Source organism: Cryptomeria japonica, chromosome 6, assembly GCF_030272615.1.
Source record: "Cryptomeria japonica chromosome 6, Sugi_1.0, whole genome shotgun sequence".
In the NCBI taxonomy this organism is placed as follows: domain Eukaryota; kingdom Viridiplantae; phylum Streptophyta; class Pinopsida; order Cupressales; family Cupressaceae; genus Cryptomeria; species Cryptomeria japonica.
The window spans coordinates 181404438-181424134 of record NC_081410.1 but is presented as its reverse complement, the minus strand read 5'-3'; the positions used below and the strand labels follow the sequence as shown (position 1 = coordinate 181424134).

Sequence of the window (19697 nt, the reverse complement as noted above, 5' to 3'; positions counted from 1 at the left end):
CCTTAGGGAGAGTAGTCAAAACGGACCTCGATGGATTACTTAAGACAACCTGCAATGGTGAAAAAATAGGGTTTCCACCACTAGATGTATTGGAATCCCTTAATTTTTGCTTAGGGACCACCACATTAAAGAGGGGTGAACCTAATAGATCTAGCTAGGGTTGAGAATTCTAATTAGATTCATTGGTTAAGATTTGGTATCCTCTTTTAAGATGAATTGTGAAAATGTTAAAATTAGGGTAAATGTGCTAGAATTGAAGTAAATATGCATGAACAGTGAGCTACGATCATCAAATGGAGCCACAAACCTTGATCTGAGTAATATATGAGTATTTGAATATGTTCCTATAAGGTCATCCTGACTTGTCAAGACCAGAATGCCTGTCGCTCTGGTCCTTCACACTTTTTGTCACCCAAAGGGGATTTTGTTCTTCTCTTTGAATTATGTCAATCCTAAAAGTTACATCTTTGCACCCATTCTTGTGCATAGTAGAGAAGGGAAAATAGTTGGGAATGGGGGTTTTCTTAAGTCAAACCCTGCTTTAGGAATTGACCTTGAATGAAATATTACAAATATTGAAATAAATAATGGAAAGGTATACCTCAGATCTGTAATTGTTGATGATGATGCTTTGCTTCTTGAATATAATCACATATTTTATATGAAATGGCATGGACATGAAAAAACCCTAATCACACACACTTTCTTGCATATGAATGATGTAATTTTTCTCCACAATGGTTGAATGAAGAATATCCAACCTTGAAGATCTCTGAAAATGCTTGATGAAAAGTTCACAAAAGCATGAATGCTTGATTACTTGGAGATGGAGACTTAGTTCAAATGAAATTAGGTTGATAAAATGTCTTTATATAGGGGTATCTAGGTCATTTATTGATTAGCCCGACCTCCAATGGTCATGCAAAGCCACAAAGTTAATTTCTCACCAGAGAGATAGGGCCCATTTCCCATTTTAGAATAGGGCAAAACTAAGAGGTACTAGGGTGAAAGTACCTTGGTCCTTCTTAGTCAGGGACCTTGATTTAGCCTGGTGTAGTCATGGTTAGGAGGGTCCTCAAGGAGAACAATCTAGACCGTGTAGCAAATTAACACAACATAATCAACACAATATGATGGAGGTAATGCAAGTTATATCATAGAAACTAGTTACAAACTATCGGCATCATGCGGGTTCACAACATTCGACTCACATGCCCGAGTACAAAACATGCATGTTATTCAACATTCAACTTAAGCAAGAATGCCAACCAACTCCAAAACTCCTAATCCTTCGAATTATCTTCTATCTTCTTAAAACTTGATTTTAAATGCTTAATTACATTAATTTATATGATCAAGGATGATCTTTGTCGGCCCAAGATGAAATAAATGTTGATGAATCGAGATGAAACGTGTAAAAAAACAAGGTCAGCCTCCGCCAAAGAGATCCCTCTAGAAAATAGAAAGGGTGCGGACCCAAGGGAAGGTCGGCCACACTCCAAGGAACGTTGGAAACAACAAACTGAAGCTCTACGATCTACGAATGAGATCTGCAAGATTCATCAATAACAAATAGGTCCAGGCAGTTCCAGTGTTCTAAGACAGAAAATTGTCTCATATTCCAGAAGCAATAACTTGCTGGGAAAAGATTCAAATGTCCCACAGACTAAGGATAAGGTAGATGAACTTGTCCATGATCAAAATCCAACTTCGCAAGATCTGATGAGAAAACAAAAAAAAGTTCTAAAAGAAATACTGAAACTGCAAAATAGGAAACAACTGAAAGGAAAATGTTTTTGGTTGATGCAAGATTGCCAACAAGAAGGGATGCTCTTGCATCATAGCCCCAGGGAGAAGGACACCCCTCCAAGAAATCAATTGGTGAGTGTACATGGCATCAGAACTTGAGATAAGGCACTAAAATGGACCTAAATAGGAGATGAGGAGGAGACACGCTAAAGTAGGGGCACAAACATGAGGTGTAAATTGGCCCAATGATAATTTACGATGCTACATTTAGCCCCCACTTTAACGGGAGTGAGCCTATGCAAATACTCATGGTAATGTAGATGAAAGATGATAGAGAGGAGTAATTAGGAGCATAATCACAAGGATTATAAGACATCACTAATTTTTAGGAACCAATCCCCCAATATTAGGATTTTAATTCACTCAAACGTATGCAAGGGAACACAAAACAAGACAAAAAGGCAAACGAAGACAAAAAAAGGCAAACAAATATAAATGAAGACAAAAGAAAAAGGACATACACAAAAGGATAAAAACCAAAAGAAGACCTCAAGTCAACTAGCTGAAGAGACCTTGATATCAAAATGTCTCAACCACTAATATCATTCTTGAAAAATTACATTTTAAGAACACAAGCAATCACATAAAAGAGAAAAATCATGCATCATCTACAAAATACAAGTAACAAAAGCTATGAGTTCATGAGAAGAAAGGAAGAAGCATGGATACACATTCTAGATGTGCTTTTATAGGTGATCAGTGAGAAGAATGATGAGAGAGGACATGGATACACATTCTAGATGTGTTTTTCTAAGTGATCCATGTTGGGGAGGAGTGTGGGAACAATCTAGCTATATTTTGAGATAGTTCCACTCATACTCGTGCATGTGTGCAAGTGATGTCTGGTTTCAAGTGTATAGCATCCCGTATAAGAGTTTGTTTTCTCTGGTTTTGATCATGCTTCAACCCATTTAAGATGTATAAAAAATAAAAATGCCAAGGGGCAAGTCTAGTCTCGGGAACATCTCTTATAAGAGTTTGTTTGCTCTGGTTTCAAGAATGTGTAACACCATTTAAGACAAATATATGCCTAGTTTTTAGGACATCCCATGTAAGAATTTTTTTGCTTTGGTTTTGAGAATGTGCACCCTGTCTAAGACATATATAAATGTTGCATCTAGCTTTGGGCATGATGCATCTTGTGTAAGTTTTTTCTTTAGTTTCGAGAATGAACACGCTATTTAAGACATACAAAAATATAGTACAATATGGTACAAAGAGGATAATATGTATGCCCTCCCCCCCCCCCCCAACATAGCCCTATGTTCATGTCTTAAGGAAGCTAGAAACAAGGATACACACTTTAAACACCAAGGAGACATCCTTTAGGCAAAAATGTTCATAAATCCAAGATAAAGAGGGAATACTCTTTATAAGTGAGGATAAGATAGTTGAAAAAGAGATATCTTGCAACAAGTGTAAAGAGGATCCTTGGAGGAGAAGAGATCTTTGCTCAAAAGACATCCATATCCAAGAGGAGTTCTTGAACAAACATAGAATCTTCTACCAAAAGAAGGGAAGGAGAACTAGAATGCATACCTTCCCCCTATTGCTAAGTGAAAGGGATTCTTGATGAAGGATGACACACTTTTGACCCAAAGTGAAGGGTTTTTATAATAGATATACATTTCCAAGTGAAAAAGAAGTTCTAGTCAAGGATACACACCTCATGTATAAGAGATAATCCTTGAGCAAACAACTTCACACAAGGAATGACATCAAATCATAAGCAAACACCACTCAACAAAGGAAAGGTGGATCCTTAGAAAGGGTAAGAGAGATCAATGCCCCCCAAATGTAGGGACAATGGGAATAATTACACAACCTCTAAGGAGAGATTATACAAGAGAAAATGCACAATATACTCACATGAATGAATATTCAATGCAAGAAAAGATATTAATATATGTTAAATGCAACTCTAAAGAAGAGGTAATCTTCAAAGAGAAATAATTAGAAGGAATATCACATGATCCCCTAAGGAGAGATTAATCATAAGAGATTAACCATTCCATGCAAGAAAGGACATAAAAGTTTGAAAAATGTAACTCCTGAAGGGAATAGTAAAACCTTAGAGAGAAAAGATAGAGGCAATAATGAATTGTGTTGCTACCCCCAAAATGTTTTTAATTAAAAAATCTTCACCTCTTATGACAAAGAGCCCCCAATTAAGTTAACTACTTGTGTCATAGGGTGAATGGAGTGAGAAGGCACTACCTCTTCACCAATAAAGAGTGCAAGATCGGTTGTAAGAGCTATGTGATTCCTATCATATTGTTCTTGAGCAAATGTTTTAAATACTTTACAATTTTCAAGGGAATGGAAATAACTACGATGAAAAATACAACATTCATCACCTTTATTATTCTTAGAATTGTTACTAATTTTAATGAAAGGAAAAACAACATTCTTATCATACTTCAATCGCCAAAAGATTCTAGTAGCTGATTTATCTTGATCATCAATAGGATTAGGTCTTGTCTCTTGATATTTAGGACAAGGGTTTTTAAAAGAGGATGGACTGTCATATGATATTTTAATAGTTTCATTATAAACTAGTTTAGTCACTCTTTTTTGAAAATCCAAACAATCATTAGCATGATGTTCATGAGTTTGATGATATGGACAAAAATGAGTGTTTGAAGAAGAAGCACCCTTATATGGATGATAAGTATTATGTCTTGCAAGATAATCCTTGAAGTTTTGAATTCTAAGGAGATCATCCATAGGGGAATCATTAAATCTCCTAGACCTTTAGTACTAGCTTATGTGGGAGGGTTTATAGGGACTCTAATTCCTTTTTTAAATTTCCCAAGTCCTTGTCCTCTAAAACCTTGTTTTGATATTATGTTATAGCCACTCCTATAATAATTTATTAATTGAGAAGGAGGAGTAACATTATAATGAATCTCTTTAAAATTTGTAGTGTAAGTGTATCTAGAAGGAGCAAAGGAAAAATTAGATGAAGAAGAAATATCTTATGTAGGAAGATTCTCCTTTCTATCATCAAGCATATCCTCTTTGATAGGCTAGGAAGGAAGATCCTTATTATCTAAGGCCTCATCTTTGGTTAATGTTATGTGGGGAGATAGGTCATGAATGAAATGCATAACATCATCTTCTCTAAAAAAGTTCTGATGATTAAGATAGGCTCTAGGAGAATAAAGGGGATCTAGAGAGGTTGAAGCACCAACATTTTTATCTTTCTCCCCTTGTGCTAGGGTATGTGTAGAAGAAGATGGTTCCATGTTTCTCTTAAATGCTTTCTCTCCATTAGAGAGATCCTTGATAGGATTGTTAGCTCTTTCTTCATTCACATTAGATACCCTAGGAGAGGTACAAGTATTACGTTTTTCATTAGCATCTCTAGGATTAGAATCTACAAAATCTTTGATGTGATCTACATATGTAATGCATTTCCCTTAAAATATAACCATTAAACAACATGAATTATGCATAAAAGCTTTGAGATTTAATTCATTAGAAGGAAGCAATTTGGAAATTTTTAAAATGCAATATGCCAAAGTGCTAATGAAAAGAAGCAATGTGAAGTGAAAGAAACCATTATCCAACACATGATTATGATAGATGTAAGTGAAAAGAAATGTAATCATGTGTGAAATAGAAAATAAATTAGATCTATTAAGGGTCGTTATGAATTTTCAAAATCATATTTGAAAATAGATTTGAAAATTATGCAACCAACAAATCACATTAACCAAAATAAATTAGGGTTTTTTTGTGTGTGAATGAAACCTCTAGATGTATGTAATTTAATTAAAATTTAAGATTTATAGATGCAAAATTGAAAATTGAAAACTGAAAATGTTCTCGAATCAAATCTGAAAAAATTGATCCAAATTAGACAACCCACAAGCTCAAATTTAGAATTATAAATTAGGGTAAATTTATGAATTTAACCTCTAAATTTATGTAGTTCAATTGGAAATTAAACTTTTGAATGTAAATTTCAATTTTAAATTGCATAAACACTCAGATTTGAGAATATAAATTAGAAATAAGGGTGTAAGGAGTTAGGTCTGCCAAAATATAATGGTGAAAAATTAGGGTTTCCACCACGTGGTAGAATCCCTTAATTTTTGCTTAGGTACCCCCACATTAAAGAGGGGTGAACCTAATAGATCTATCCTCAAGTTAACAAGGATAGGGATAAGAATTCTAATTAGATTCACTGGTTAAGATTTGGTACCCTCTATTAAGTTGAATTGTGAAATGCTGAAATTCGAGTAAATGTGTTGGAATTGAAGTAAATATGCATGAACAGTGAGCTACAATCATCAAATGGAGCCACAAACCTAGATATAAGTAATATATGAGTATTTGGATATGTTCCTAGAAGGTCGTCTTGAATTGTTGGGACTAGAATGCTCATCGCTCTGGTCCTCCACACTTTTTGCTGCCCAAAGGGGAATCTGTTCGTCTCTTTGAATTATGTCAATCCTGAATGCTACAGATTCCCACCTATTCCTGTGCACATTATAGAAGGGGAAATGGTTGGGAATAGGGGTATGCTTAAGTCAAACCTTGGTTTAAGAATTAACCTTGAATGAAATATTGCAATATTAAAATAAATAATGGAAAGGTATACCTCAGATCTGCAATTGTTGTTGTTGATGCTTTGCTTCTTGAATATAATCACATATGTTGTATGAAATGGCATGGACATGACAAAACCATAATCACACACACTTTCTTCCATATGAATGATGTAATTTTGCTCCACAGTGGTTGAATGAAGAATATGTAGCCTTGAAGATATTTAAAAAATGCTTGATGAATACTTAACGAATGCATGAATGCTTGATTGGTTGGAGTTGGAGACTTAGTTCAGATGAAATTAGGTTGATCAAATGTCTTTATATAGGGGTGTCTAGGTCATTTACCGATTATCTTGACCTCCAATGGTCATGCATACTCATAAAGTTAATTTTCCGTCAGAGAGATAGTGCCCATCTCCCATTTCAAAATAGGGCACAACTAAGAGGGACCAAGGCATTGGGTGCTCTGGTCCTAAGCGCCCTAGTCCTTCTTAGTTAGGGACCTTGATTTAGCCCTAGGGAGAAGGACACCCCTCCAGGAAATCAATTGGTGAGTGTACATGACATCATAATTGGAGATAAGGCAATAAACAAACCTAAATAGGAGATGAGGAGCATACATGCTCAAGTAGGGGCACAAACATGATGTGTAAATTGGCCTAGTGATAATTTATGACATGACACAACAATCCTACTAGATTTAAATTTTTGAGGCCAAAAGAAATCAAGGGTATTAGCTAAGGGCTATTAAATACTATGATTGATTATTATAACTTGCCCATTCTGACAGAACTTCAAACACTTATGAATGGTAGAATGGAATTTATTTCATGGATGTGAGCCAAGGATGTCCTAACTTCACACAAAATTTCTCTAAGGTAGGGATAATAACAAAGGAAACATCTAAGTACTTAGTATTGACTTTTACGAGAAGAGTGATGAGAAATGGTGGCATTGGTGGGACAAGTGAAACCAACATGCACCTTGATCACAACATCAAATTTATCATAAGTATATTGATAAAATTGTTTTGTGTAGATACATTCTTTTGTAATACAATTTTCCATACATATTGGATCAATGAGCACTCCACGTGAAAGCTTGTCATTGAGTTTCACAATGATGTATAATGGCCATTAGGTGCTTTTATGATATCACTTGAGTTGAAGTTAATGCTAGGTTCAGACTTAGGCTTAGATTTGTCTTGGTCAATCAAGTTCACAACATTGTTGGCTTCATTAGATATATCAACAATAGCTATAAAGCTTCTATCATTATGCTTAACATCATAAGTAGAATGGAAAGGAAAAGGATTGGTAAAGATTTACAAATTTTGATTAGGAGCTTCCATAGATTTATTTCCTTTATCATTCACACCATCCACCACCATAGCATTAGAATCGATGAGGTCTAGGATTTCATGTTTTAGACACATACATTCTCTGTGTCAATGCTTGAGTTGATGATGGTATTGACAAAAAGGATTTTGAGTCAAAAGAAGGTGGCAAAGGTTTGAAAGTATCTAAAGGATGGACAAGAGGAAGCTTCGTCACATTATTGTTGATCAATTGAAGCATGATGCTATGTAAGGAATCAGAAAGGGGAGTGACTTTATTAATAAGTATTATTATTTATTAGGATGTTGCATTCTCAAACATCCTTGTTAATATGCTCTATATAGAGGATATTAAAAAAACATCTACACAACTTTAAAAAAATAATCACAATAAGTTTGAAGAAGCAAGACAATGTCTCATAAGATTGAACAAGAACTTAAGGTTGTGTGAGTAACTTTGCCACATTGAAGGGTTGGAGATATAAAATTGGATACATTAAGACTTCAAAATTTTTGTGAAGAGAATTCTTGGGTATGGATTGCTGTGAAAATTTAGAATGCATAATTATGTAGAGAAAATAATAAACACAAATATTTACATGGAAAAACCTGGTAAAATTATACCATGAAAAAACTAGGGGCAAAGATCTTTTGCATTATTTTTTTAGGAATTTCCATATATACAATAATCTTCAAAAAGTGTATAGAAAACATGACTTTGCATAATATATGATATTCAAGTTGTAGAGTCCTAATTGAAGACAACTTTCCAAAAATAGAAAGTATGACTTGAGCAACTACATTTCAACAAATGTCAAAATGGCTAAAAATAGTAAGTCCGTAAAAAAATGGCTTTGTTGAAGGAATGCCTTTGATGTGATAGGGGCTACAACCAACCCCCCATGCACCCCATGGCCTTTAGCTTTTGGCTTGAAGATTAGTCCTTCAGACAATTGCATTGCACACAAACTTGAGACACTACTATGGTACCCCACGATGACTATTCGTCACTGCTGGAATAACATTAGTGTCTTACCCACTCTTGACTATTCGTCACTACTAACACTAGAATTGACTTCATATTCCAACATGGATAATTGTAATTTATATTTGTTCTAAATTTATTTTCCTTGATCAATCATACTTGAATTAACAATAAATTTACCAAATCAATCAAATGATTATGTGATACCTTGGTGAGCTTCCAACAAATAAGAAGGTTAAAAATGAGAAAATGATGGAGTTGATTGGTGCAAACTCTAATAGAATAAATGTAGTGTTAAAGGACATACCAAACCTTTTTATGCAATAGACCATTATGTGAATTGCCTTTAAAATATACTACATGAATATAGAAAGTTTAACAATAGGCACTACAATTCTTTAAGAAACTCATAAATAGGATGGAGTTTGACATTTGTGAAATATTGTACATGAACATATTTTGGGGAATTTGGATTGAACAAAGAGAATTCAATACACACTTAGGTATGAAACTCTCTTATTATATACCTTTCACTGTACTTTATTCAAAAGTTGCTAGCTATTGCTAGATATTCTTGGCTAAATTAGAAAATAGTAGCATGGGCTAAATCAATGCACACATCAAACGTTTATCCAAATATACTGGGAAGTTTATTATATATTCTAAATAAACTTAAAATAAAAATTTAAGCCAAAGACCATATTTTCTATGAAATAGTAAGAAAATATCAAGAATGAATGCTAATTTTATCTATATGGAGGTGATAAAGCCTAGAATGTCTTTGGTATTGAAGCTATCTTGCAAAGTGTGCAATTAGTTAATACAAGCCAATGGAAGATCATTGCTAGCCCTACTAAAAGATCCCAATGTTGAGAGACTTGAAACATATAAAGAGTTCTTAGACAAGAAGCATAAATGAGAAGCACATGAGAATAACATTGAGAAATAAGAAAGGATAATAACATTAGAAATGGGGATAAAGAAGGATCCACAATCTTTGATAATGATAGTATATTTTACTCAACCAACAATAGTGGAATAGAAAGAGAGACTAAGTATGAGATCTCCACCATATGAGATTAGAGATTCTAAAACCCATTAAACATTAGGGCAAGTAAAAAAGAGTAAAGTCATTGTGGTACGGTGCAAGAAGGAAGTTGCCAACTACACCACAATAGAAGGAGAAAAAAGGGGAAGAGAAAGTATAACATCCCATGAAAGCCTTAATAGAAGTGTATGATGATAGATCTAGAAAAAAATATAAAAGATTAAAGCCACATCAAACTATAAATTTAAATAAAGCATGGGAACTTTGAATAGAGCATCAACAAGACCTGATCAAATAATTCTTTCACTTATCAAGTATGATATCTCCTTTGTTGATTATATTTTCTCATGAATATGAGTGATGTAGTTGATCTTGGAGTCTTTAAAACCTTGATAGCATGTACAAGTGTATGTGTATGTTTTATGTGTACTCTTGATATGCCTTATGCTTGACATCACATATCATGTGTTTATATGTTGTTCTTGGTGGATTCTTATGCTATACGATTGGGGGCTTAATATATATGTGCTTGAGTGAGGAGGTAAATTTGGTTGAGATTGAATGATGGATGGGTGGTATAGATGCACTTGGGGCTATGGATCACATGCAAGGCCCTTTTTTATTTTAATTAATTATTATGGATGTATGATGTGGACCTAATTTTTGGATTTTTGGAGATATAAATTTATTAAATCTAATTTATTTATTTTAAGTGGGCGAAAATGAATTTATTTATAATAATGATATGGAAATGGATTTAATTTATTTGATTTCATAGTATGATGATAAAAAGTGGATTTACTTTATTTATTTTAGATAATTAGTGATGTGGGTTTAATAATTGTAGTGAATAAAAGTGTTTTTGGATGAATTTAATTAAGTATCGTGGTAATGCTCAAACATTATTTTAGATGTCAAGTTTTAGGCATCTACAAGAAGCACTAGTCTAGATGAATGTGAATAAAAATAAGATGTGAAGTAAATTGAGACAAAAAAAAAAAACTGAAAGGAAAATTTATGTAGGTATAAAGGAAGAGAAAGAGTAGGCATAAATTTTAGTTCAAATTCATATAGTGGAAGTGTTGCAAAGAATAACAAGAGATCCAATAGGAAAAGTTTTGTGAGTAGTTGCTTCTCATTTCTTCTTTGAGCGAGCCCCTCTCTCTTTCCCTCCTTAATTTGGAAGGTTTTATGGGTAGTTTCTCCTTATTTATTTTTTAAATGATACCTCCTCCTTTTCCTTTCTTCTCCTCTTTTCTCTTTCAAAGTTAATGGTGTTAATTCTCACCACTCTTCTTGAGTGAGCTCCCCTAATTTTCTTCTCTTCTTTTCTTTCTCAAGGGGCATCTCCCCTTGAGTCAAGATTGATTCAAGGAGTTTCTCTTTTGTTGATGTTTTAGATAGTTTCATCTAAAATTAACGAATAATATTAAGATATTTTCCCTTCACTACTTTTATTTAAAGAAGAATTCATATTTTTTCTTCATACTATCATTCTTAAAAAAATATCATAAAATTTGTTTGATAATCATATTTATCTATTGTTTCTTTTATCTTTAGTACTCAAGGGGAGATGCCCTTTGAGAAAGAAAAGAAGAGAATAAAATTAGAGGAGCTCACTCAAGAAGAGTGGTGAACATTAACACCATTAACTTTGAAAGAGAGAAGAGGAGAAGAAGGGGAAAGGCAAAGGTATCACTTAAAGAAGAAATAAGGAGCAACTACCCATAAAACCTTCCAAATTAAGGAGGGAAAGAGAGAGGAGCTCACTCAAAGAAGAAATGAGATATATATTATAGAAAAGAGAGAGGAGCTCACTGCTAATGTGCACACTATTTTCATATTATTCTAACCTTGATAATATATTTTATCACTCATGATAGTTGAAAGACCAAAATTGAGTTTTAACGATTTTGAAAAGCTCCTATGTTATCACCCCCCTTCCGATTTTGTCTTAGATATAGGTTCAAAATTCTAAACACTCTAAAGAATAAATATTTCTCTCGGTGACACACAATTTTCTTTATTTATTATCATTTAAATTTCTTCAATTTATTTCATTTTAAAGTAATTTAGTTTGATATATACCTTATGCTTTGTTCATCCTTTATCTCTTTTATTTAACAAGTCTCTCTTTGTAGGACTAGATTTTTATTTTTTGAGCACTAAAGACTAGAACACAACTAGATTGACATCCTCACTGATGCAATTGCATCCTAATTCAAAACTACTCCTTATGCCATAACTCGACCAATTTTTATGTTCTTTGTCAAACATTCTTGTCATATTTTCTTTATGTAAATAATTTAGTTGTCAAAAGCATTTCTCTTCTCTTAAAAGCTAAAGAAAAGGCATTGATTGGATGAATCTTTCAATTTATTTTTAATTTTCTATCTTTTAATATTAAAAATATAATTTGACATTAATTTTATTGATAATAATGTTAGATATTTTAATCACCTTATAGTAATAAGTTAGTTTAATTTTTATCTTTCACATATATACAACCTAATCAAAGGCATCATCCCATAATTCCTCTTCTAATCCAGCTATTTTGAAACGCTTAAATGGCAACAAGCACATTCTATAGTCAACACTTATTTCCTCTCCCCCACCTCCCCCCAACAAAATTGATAGATTTACATATTACTATTATTAGTTCCCCTTTGCCCTCCCAACCCCCGACCCCCTACCCGCACACCCCAATAATTCTGAACCAAACTAATAATTTGAGAAAGAGACAATCAGTCCATGATTTGGCGGTGTATTAGGAATGGTTAATTTTAGAGGAATGGGTGAGAGGTGAAATGGAGGGAAAAGATTTAAAGGTATGTGTAGAGTGAGAATGGTTTAGTTTAGAGACATGGGGAAGACAAAGGGTTTGTTTAAGGTTTCTTAATATAGTAGTCATAAATAATCTATGACCTTCTTTGTAATCGTATAAGGATACATAGATTTAGAGGAGCTCTTAAGGTGAAAGTCAAAATCTTATCCTTATACAAGTAGCTGGTTTGAACATAGACAATCCAAGAACCATGCTAGATAGTCACTTGTGCATGTTCAGGAGAGTGGAGCATGTATGAGATGTATCTCTTTTCTAGCTCTTGGATTGCCTCAATGTGCATCCTTTTCTCACTTGGTTAACCCTAGCCCACTTTTACAACTCCTATTCTGTGGACACTTCCAGAAAAAATAACACTACAATCCTAACATTACAATTTGAAATAACAATAATATCATTGTGATGAGAAAGAATAATAAATTGCTTCCTAGAGTGTTTCTCAATGAGAAAGCACATTGATAGCTATCCCTTAAATTATACCAAGTTAGTGGATGATTGAGCTAGTTCTATTCTTTCATTAGATTGCATTATGTGTTGCATTTGAGTTCGAAAAGAAGAGCATGGGTTTGGAGTGAGAGGAAAATAATTAGATGAACAATCAAGTGCTTCAGTAATTGCTTTTGGTTTAGATTGTGTGCTTTGTTTACATCAACATTTTGGATCACACTCTATGATCCATCATCAGGATGATAGAAAGCTAATTTTCTATTCCATGAGATTTCTATCATTCTGATGATGGATCACATAGTGTGATATGAAACGTTGATATAAACAAACACACACAACCTAAATCAGAAGTAATAACTAGAGCGATTATGGATTGTGGAAAAGTAATATCATTAATCAAGTGCTTAAGTCAGATTGGGTTCAATAATCGAAACACATACCTTAGAACAATAATAGGAGCGATCATGATTTGAGATACTAAAGTTTCCTTAAGAAAATCATTAACATAAGAGTTGGACTTACCATGAACCTTCCTCTTTATGACAACATCATGTGGGTTTAGAACAATCATATAGCTATATAATCAAGATAATGACAAAAGAAAAAACTTTTAAATAATATTGATAAAAATATTTCCATCTAAAATTAAAATATCTTACCTTTAGACATATAATCAATATAAGATATTCTCTACACCACTATAACATATAATTTTCCTTTTACATCTAATTAGTATAAGACCACTATAACATATAATTTCCTTTATTGTTAAAACATAACAAACTCTTGTTGAGCAACAAAACTTTTATGTATTAAAAAAATCTTTTTCATTCTTGACCTTTATTTTGATAATTTTTTATTTTTATCAAAAGAGAGATTTATTTTTTGACCTTTATTTGTAATAGAACTTTTTAGCTTTACTTTCAAAATTTTTTTTGGGCAACAAATTCTTTATGCATTAAAAAACTATTTCACTTTTTAATCTTTATTTGTTTACATAAATAGAATTTTTTTGGGGGGAAGAGGAAAGCAATATACCTGTGTATGTATATTATACTTAGATTAAGGCTGTGCTGGTACAAAAATTCTTTGCTGTTTGCAGAACTGATTGATCCATACCAGAAGACAGGCAAAAATTAAAACTGGCCCACACATCTAATCAACCTCTAAATCTGACACAAACTAAAGTGAAAGCTAAAGCTAAAGCTGGGCTGTCAATCATCATTCATTATTCCCCGCCTTCATCCACGTCCCTTCCTTCCTGCAACTTTTTTGCGTCACACAGCACGCCTTGCCCTAATATCTAGGCATAATTTATTTTACTAAGCTCCGGATTAATCCTTTTACCGATGGATCTGTTTTATTAATGACAGTAGGTTTTCTATCTATCTAGAGTAGTGTATTGTATTCTGTATTTATTCTCTGGTTTGACTCAGACTGAACTAGGATTATGTCACTGTCAGAGGGCTTGAGATATAATTATGGTTGTTTATGTATAATGGTGTCGTGTGGGGCTTTTCAATGGTGATAAAAGGGGGTTTAGTTTTAAATTATTGGCAGAGAGATGTATGGTGGGCACATGGCCGACAGGCTGTGAAAAAGAAAAAAAGAGAGAACTGAGTGGGGGAAAGCTCTGTAGGACTTTTGACGGGCTGTGTGCTGTGGAATCGGGGCTAAGGTGGTTGAACAGGGATTTTGATTAATGATAAATTAGGGTTTTGTGCTGGTGGAATTCGGGGCTAAGTGGTTGAACAGGGTTTTTGATTAATGATAAATTAAGTGGGTTGGAGAGAGGGAATTTAAAAGGGCATTTTGTTGTTGATGCAGAACGCATGCTGTGCCTACCTTAGTTCTGGTGCAGTTTTGTGTTTTGATGAGTTTTTTAATTGAAAGTTTTGGGGTTTTGTTGTGCTGCCTCTGGAATCGGGATTGCATTTGAGTGTGTTTGTACGAGAGGAAATTGTTTGGTCAGTGAGTAGGGTCGTGTGAAAATTTTGCACGACAGTCGATGTAGAAAGTAATAGGAAATGAAATTCATTTCCCGTTGTTTTAGCTGATGATACTATTCCCCCGCATTCTGCTATATTATTGTTCTTGCTGCTGCCACCAGTTGGCAATCTGCAAAGCACGTTCACGGGTCTACAATACCTGTATCTGCTGTATTTGGTGAGTCCTTGGAGATTAAATTTGGCCTATTCTGTGAGCTTGTAGCAGGAGAGCAAATTATGCCCTTTGAAGCAATAAAACCAGATGATGGTGTTCTTTTTCATGTCTCTAGCCCGCTTTAATTTGTCTGATCTTGTGTTCTGAGCCATAGACCGGAAGGCCCAACTCTCAAGCAAGCCTTTCAAGTCTTGATTTAGAAGTCACAAGTATTCTGTGCTTGTACTGAGTTTTGAGTTTTCAGGAAGGGGATCAGAAGGGATTTTAGAGTCTTGTGTGTTTGGGAAACCTTTGGGGATTCAATCATGAAAGTGGGTCTTTGTGTGTTTTTCCTGATTTTTCTATTCCATGTGGGTTCATCTGAATCTTCGCATTCCTCCAATGCCAAGCTGCTTCTGGCCCTGAAATCTGCCATTGTTGATACAGTTGGTTATCTGGATGGCTGGACAGAGGCAAATTCTAGTAACCACTGTTCCTGGGCCGGGGTTAAATGTGATGCTTCTGATCGTATCATAAGCCTGGATATCTCGAATATGAATCTGTCTGGCCGAATTACTCCCCAAATAGGTCATTTCCATAGCCTTATCAATCTCACTGTTGCTGCCAATTCCTTCACGGGTCCATTCCCTTCGGAGATCACCAATGCTGTAGGCCTAAGATCCTTCAACATCTCCAACAACATATTTGTTGGGAATTTCCCCTCCAATTTCTCCAGGTTGAAGAACTTGGAGATTTTGGACGTTTACAACAACAACTTCACAGGGCTATTGCCTTCAGAAGTATGCCAGATTCCTAAACTGAGACATCTCCACCTGGGAGGGAATTATTTCTCCGGAAGTATACCTCCCGAGTATGGTAAGTGGGAACATCTGGAGTACCTTGCAGTATCTGGAAATGAGCTCCAAGGGAAGATACCTGCAGAGCTCGGAAATCTTAGCAAGCTTCGGGAGCTGTATGTAGGCTATTTCAATGAATATGATGGCGGAATCCCTACTGAGATGGGGAAGTTGAGCAATCTTCTTCGTCTGGATATGTCAGATTGTGGGTTGTCTGGTCCCATTCCTCCCGAGCTTGGGAATCTGAAGAAGCTCGACACATTATTCCTGCAAGTGAACGGCTTAACTGGTCTTATCCCTCCAGAGGTGGGGAACCTCATGAGCTTGAAATCCCTGGATCTCTCTAACAATGAGTTGACAGGAGAAATCCCTCAAGCCTTCTCAAAGCTTAAGGAGATGACCCTGCTGAATCTCTTTAGGAACAAGCTTCATGGTGGCATTCCTTCCTTTATAGGGGACTTGCCCAACCTCGAAGTTTTGCAGCTGTGGGAGAATAACTTCACTGGTGGGATCCCGCAGCAGCTCGGAAGAAATGGTAAGTTGTTGCAGATGGATCTTTCGTCTAACAAACTTACTGGTTTCATTCCTCCGGATCTCTGTGTTGGTGGGAGGTTGCAGGTACTGATACTGCTTGACAACTTTTTCTTTGGCCCCATTCCTGAGACGCTGGGCAGCTGCATGTCTCTTACCAGAGTACGTATGGGTCAGAATTTCCTCAACGGGTCCATTCCTAAAGGTTTACTGAACCTTCCCAAGTTGCAGATGATCGAGCTTCAGGATAACTATCTGAGTGGCAGCATTCCAGAGCAAAATACAGTTACAATGAGGTTAGGTCAGTTATCCTTGTCCAACAACAGGCTTTCAGGTCCACTTCCTGCATCATTAGGGAATTTCTCTGGCCTCCAAACCCTCCTGCTGGATGGCAATCAGTTCACTGGCAGTATTCCTCACCAGATTGGCAGTTTGAAACAGCTGTCGAAGATGGATTTCAGCAGTAATAGATTTTCAGGAGCAATTCCTCCAGAGATTGGACACTGTAAGCTTCTAGCCTTCGTAGATTTGAGTAGAAATGAGCTGACAGGACATATCTCCCCAGAGATCACCAAGCTGCGTATTCTCAATTATCTCAATGTCTCCAGAAATCATTTGGTTGGAAGTATCCCTAGAGAAATTGGAAGCATGCTGAGCTTAACGTCTGTGGATTTCTCCTATAACAATCTCTCTGGTCTAGTTCCAAATACGGGACAGTTCAGTTACTTCAATGCAACGTCCTTCGTTGGCAATGCTGAGCTTTGCGGACCATATTTGAGTCCTTGCAGTGACAACGCTTCTCCAACGCAAGCCCATGTCAAAGGTCCATTATCTTCAACTTTCAAGCTGCTTTTAGTCATAGGTCTTCTTATTTGCTCTATGGCGTTTGCAATTGCTGCCATTATTAAAGCAAGAGCTCTGAAAAAGGACAATACTTCGAGGCAGTGGAAGTTGACTGCATTCCAGAGGCTTGATTTTTCTTGTGAAGATGTTCTAGAATGCCTGAAAGAAGACAACATTATAGGGAAAGGTGGAGCTGGAATAGTTTACAAGGGCCTCATGTCCAATGGAGAGGAAGTTGCAGTAAAACGGCTTCCTGGAAATGGCAGAGGACCTTCTTCGCACGACCATGGCTTCAATGCAGAGATTCAGACTTTGGGCAGAATTCGTCATCGCCACATAGTGAGACTGCTTGGCTTCTGCACTAACCAGGAAACCAATTTGCTGGTATACGAATACATGCCAAACGGTAGCCTTGGAGAGCTCCTGCATGGTAAAAAAGGTGGTCATTTGCACTGGGACACAAGGTACAAGATTGCACTTGAGGCTGCCAAGGGGTTATGCTATCTTCATCACGATTGCTCTCCACTTATTGTTCACAGAGATGTCAAGTCCAACAATATACTTTTGGATTCAAACTTCGAAGCCCACGTTGCAGATTTTGGGCTTGCCAAGTTTTTGCAAGACTCTGGAGCATCTGAATGCATGTCTGCAATAGCAGGCTCCTATGGCTACATTGCACCAGGTAACTTGTTCACCGTTGTTTCAGTCTTTTACATGACGCATTCTTTTCATCAACTGGGTCCGTCTTCTTTCTTATTGTTTAATACTTTTATTTAGATTTATGAGCTGGGAGTTGATGCAGAACACTTTTAAATGCTGGGTTTATTAAGTATCCATGTACAATACTGTTTAATATATCAAGTCTCGGTTAGTTCTGTACAATGTGCTTTTAAGTGGTGTATAATTATTGATTCCTGCATGTTTTCCAGAGTATGCCTACACATTGAAAGTGGATGAGAAGAGCGATGTATACAGCTTCGGTGTAGTTCTTTTAGAACTAGTCACAGGCAGAAGACCTGTTGGAGAATTCGGTGATGGAGTGGACATAGTTCAGTGGGTGAGAAAGATGACAGACTCTACAACCGAAGGAGTCCCCAAGATCTTAGATGCAAGGCTCTCCAGTGTTCCATTGCATGAGGTGATGCATGTATTTTACGTAGCAATGCTTTGTGTGGAGGAGCAGAGTGTGGAGAGACCAACAATGAGAGAAGTTGTGCAGATTCTCTCTGAGCCTCCAAAGATCAAGCCCACCAATGCCAATGAAGTCAAAGGCACTTCACCAATTGCAGACATCAAGGAATCCAAGGACTCTGCTCCTGCTCTTGCCCCCACAACATCTCCCACTTCTACTCTTGCTCCGAATCCAGTTTCAAATCCAGTTTCAACCCCACCCCCAGCTCAGTCCCCTCCTGATCTTCTTAGCATATAAATAACTATACCAATACTACTGTTTTTCTGTTCTTTTTTTTGTAATGGGTGGTGGAGATATAAGCTATGGAAGGCAAGCTCCTTCCTGTACAAATCGGTAATGTGCATTTTTAAAATTCCAGTTAGTACTATTTCATGTTGGGGAAACGGGTAATTCATAGGTGGCATAAGTTTCATAGGTGGGAAGTAAGCAAGTCTTTTCTGGGAAGAGGAATTCTAGGAGGTCGAGGTCTTTGAAACAAATTATTGGGAATTGTAGCTGTCTCCTTTCAGAGAGAATGTAGTCGACGTTGGAGCAGGACATCATGTTTAACAGCAAAATGGAAAAATGGGCTTCCTGGGTGTTGTCCTGAAAACGAAAAACACTTAGCAATGGTGAATTTGTGTGGGAAATATATACATGTAATTTTTCGCTTAAGAAGATGAAATGAATGTTGTTATGCACGTTTTTCTTCATTCTCAACGGCCCCCATTGCATAAATCATAAGATTCTGAAACTGTCAGAAGCGGGATTGTGCTTTTCGTTTCATCTCCATCACTCTAAAAACAAAAATTTGCTCCCACCATTACCATGAAACTTCAATTTTGTTTATTTTATTTCTAGTGCTTTTATTTAAATAGATTCTTCTGCATAATGGGTATTTCTAAAAGCAGGAGAATGGTACAGCCACGTAAAAAGTGGCTGGAATACTGAGGGAGCCCTGGGAGTGCGACAGAAGAAGAGATTTTCTATTTCTTTATTATGAAACGTACGTATCATCTGTCTATTCTTCAACAGTTTTTCCTAAAAAGAAAGTGGCTTGTCACGTGAGTGCGCCTGTAGTCTGTCACGCGATTATCATTACTTTTTGGGAGCGCACTAATCTCGTT

At 35.9% G+C, this 19697-nt stretch overlaps 1 protein-coding gene across 1 annotated transcript; it reads left to right on the top strand.

The window, feature by feature from the left end:
- Positions 1–14444: 14444 nt before the first annotated feature.
- LOC131077605 (leucine-rich repeat receptor-like serine/threonine-protein kinase BAM1) lies at positions 14445–19286 on the top strand. The gene is made up of 2 exons (XM_058015127.2): positions 14445–18081; positions 18329–19286. The coding sequence occupies exons 1-2, from the start codon at positions 15495–15497 to the stop codon at positions 18826–18828; spliced, it is 3087 nt and encodes a 1028-aa protein (XP_057871110.1). The 5' UTR covers positions 14445–15494; the 3' UTR covers positions 18829–19286.
- The last annotated feature ends 411 nt before the right edge of the window (positions 19287–19697 follow it).

What these genes read in the sequence shown, in the direction of transcription:
- LOC131077605 (XM_058015127.2), top strand. Translation starts at nt 15,495, where the DNA reads ATGAAAGTGGGTCTTTGTGTGTTTTTCCTGATTTTTCTATTCCATGTG. An exon ending in CTATGGCTACATTGCACCAG is followed by an intron (nt 18,082 to 18,328) that starts GTAACTTGTTCA and finishes CATGTTTTCCAG; the next exon opens with AGTATGCCTACACATTGAAA.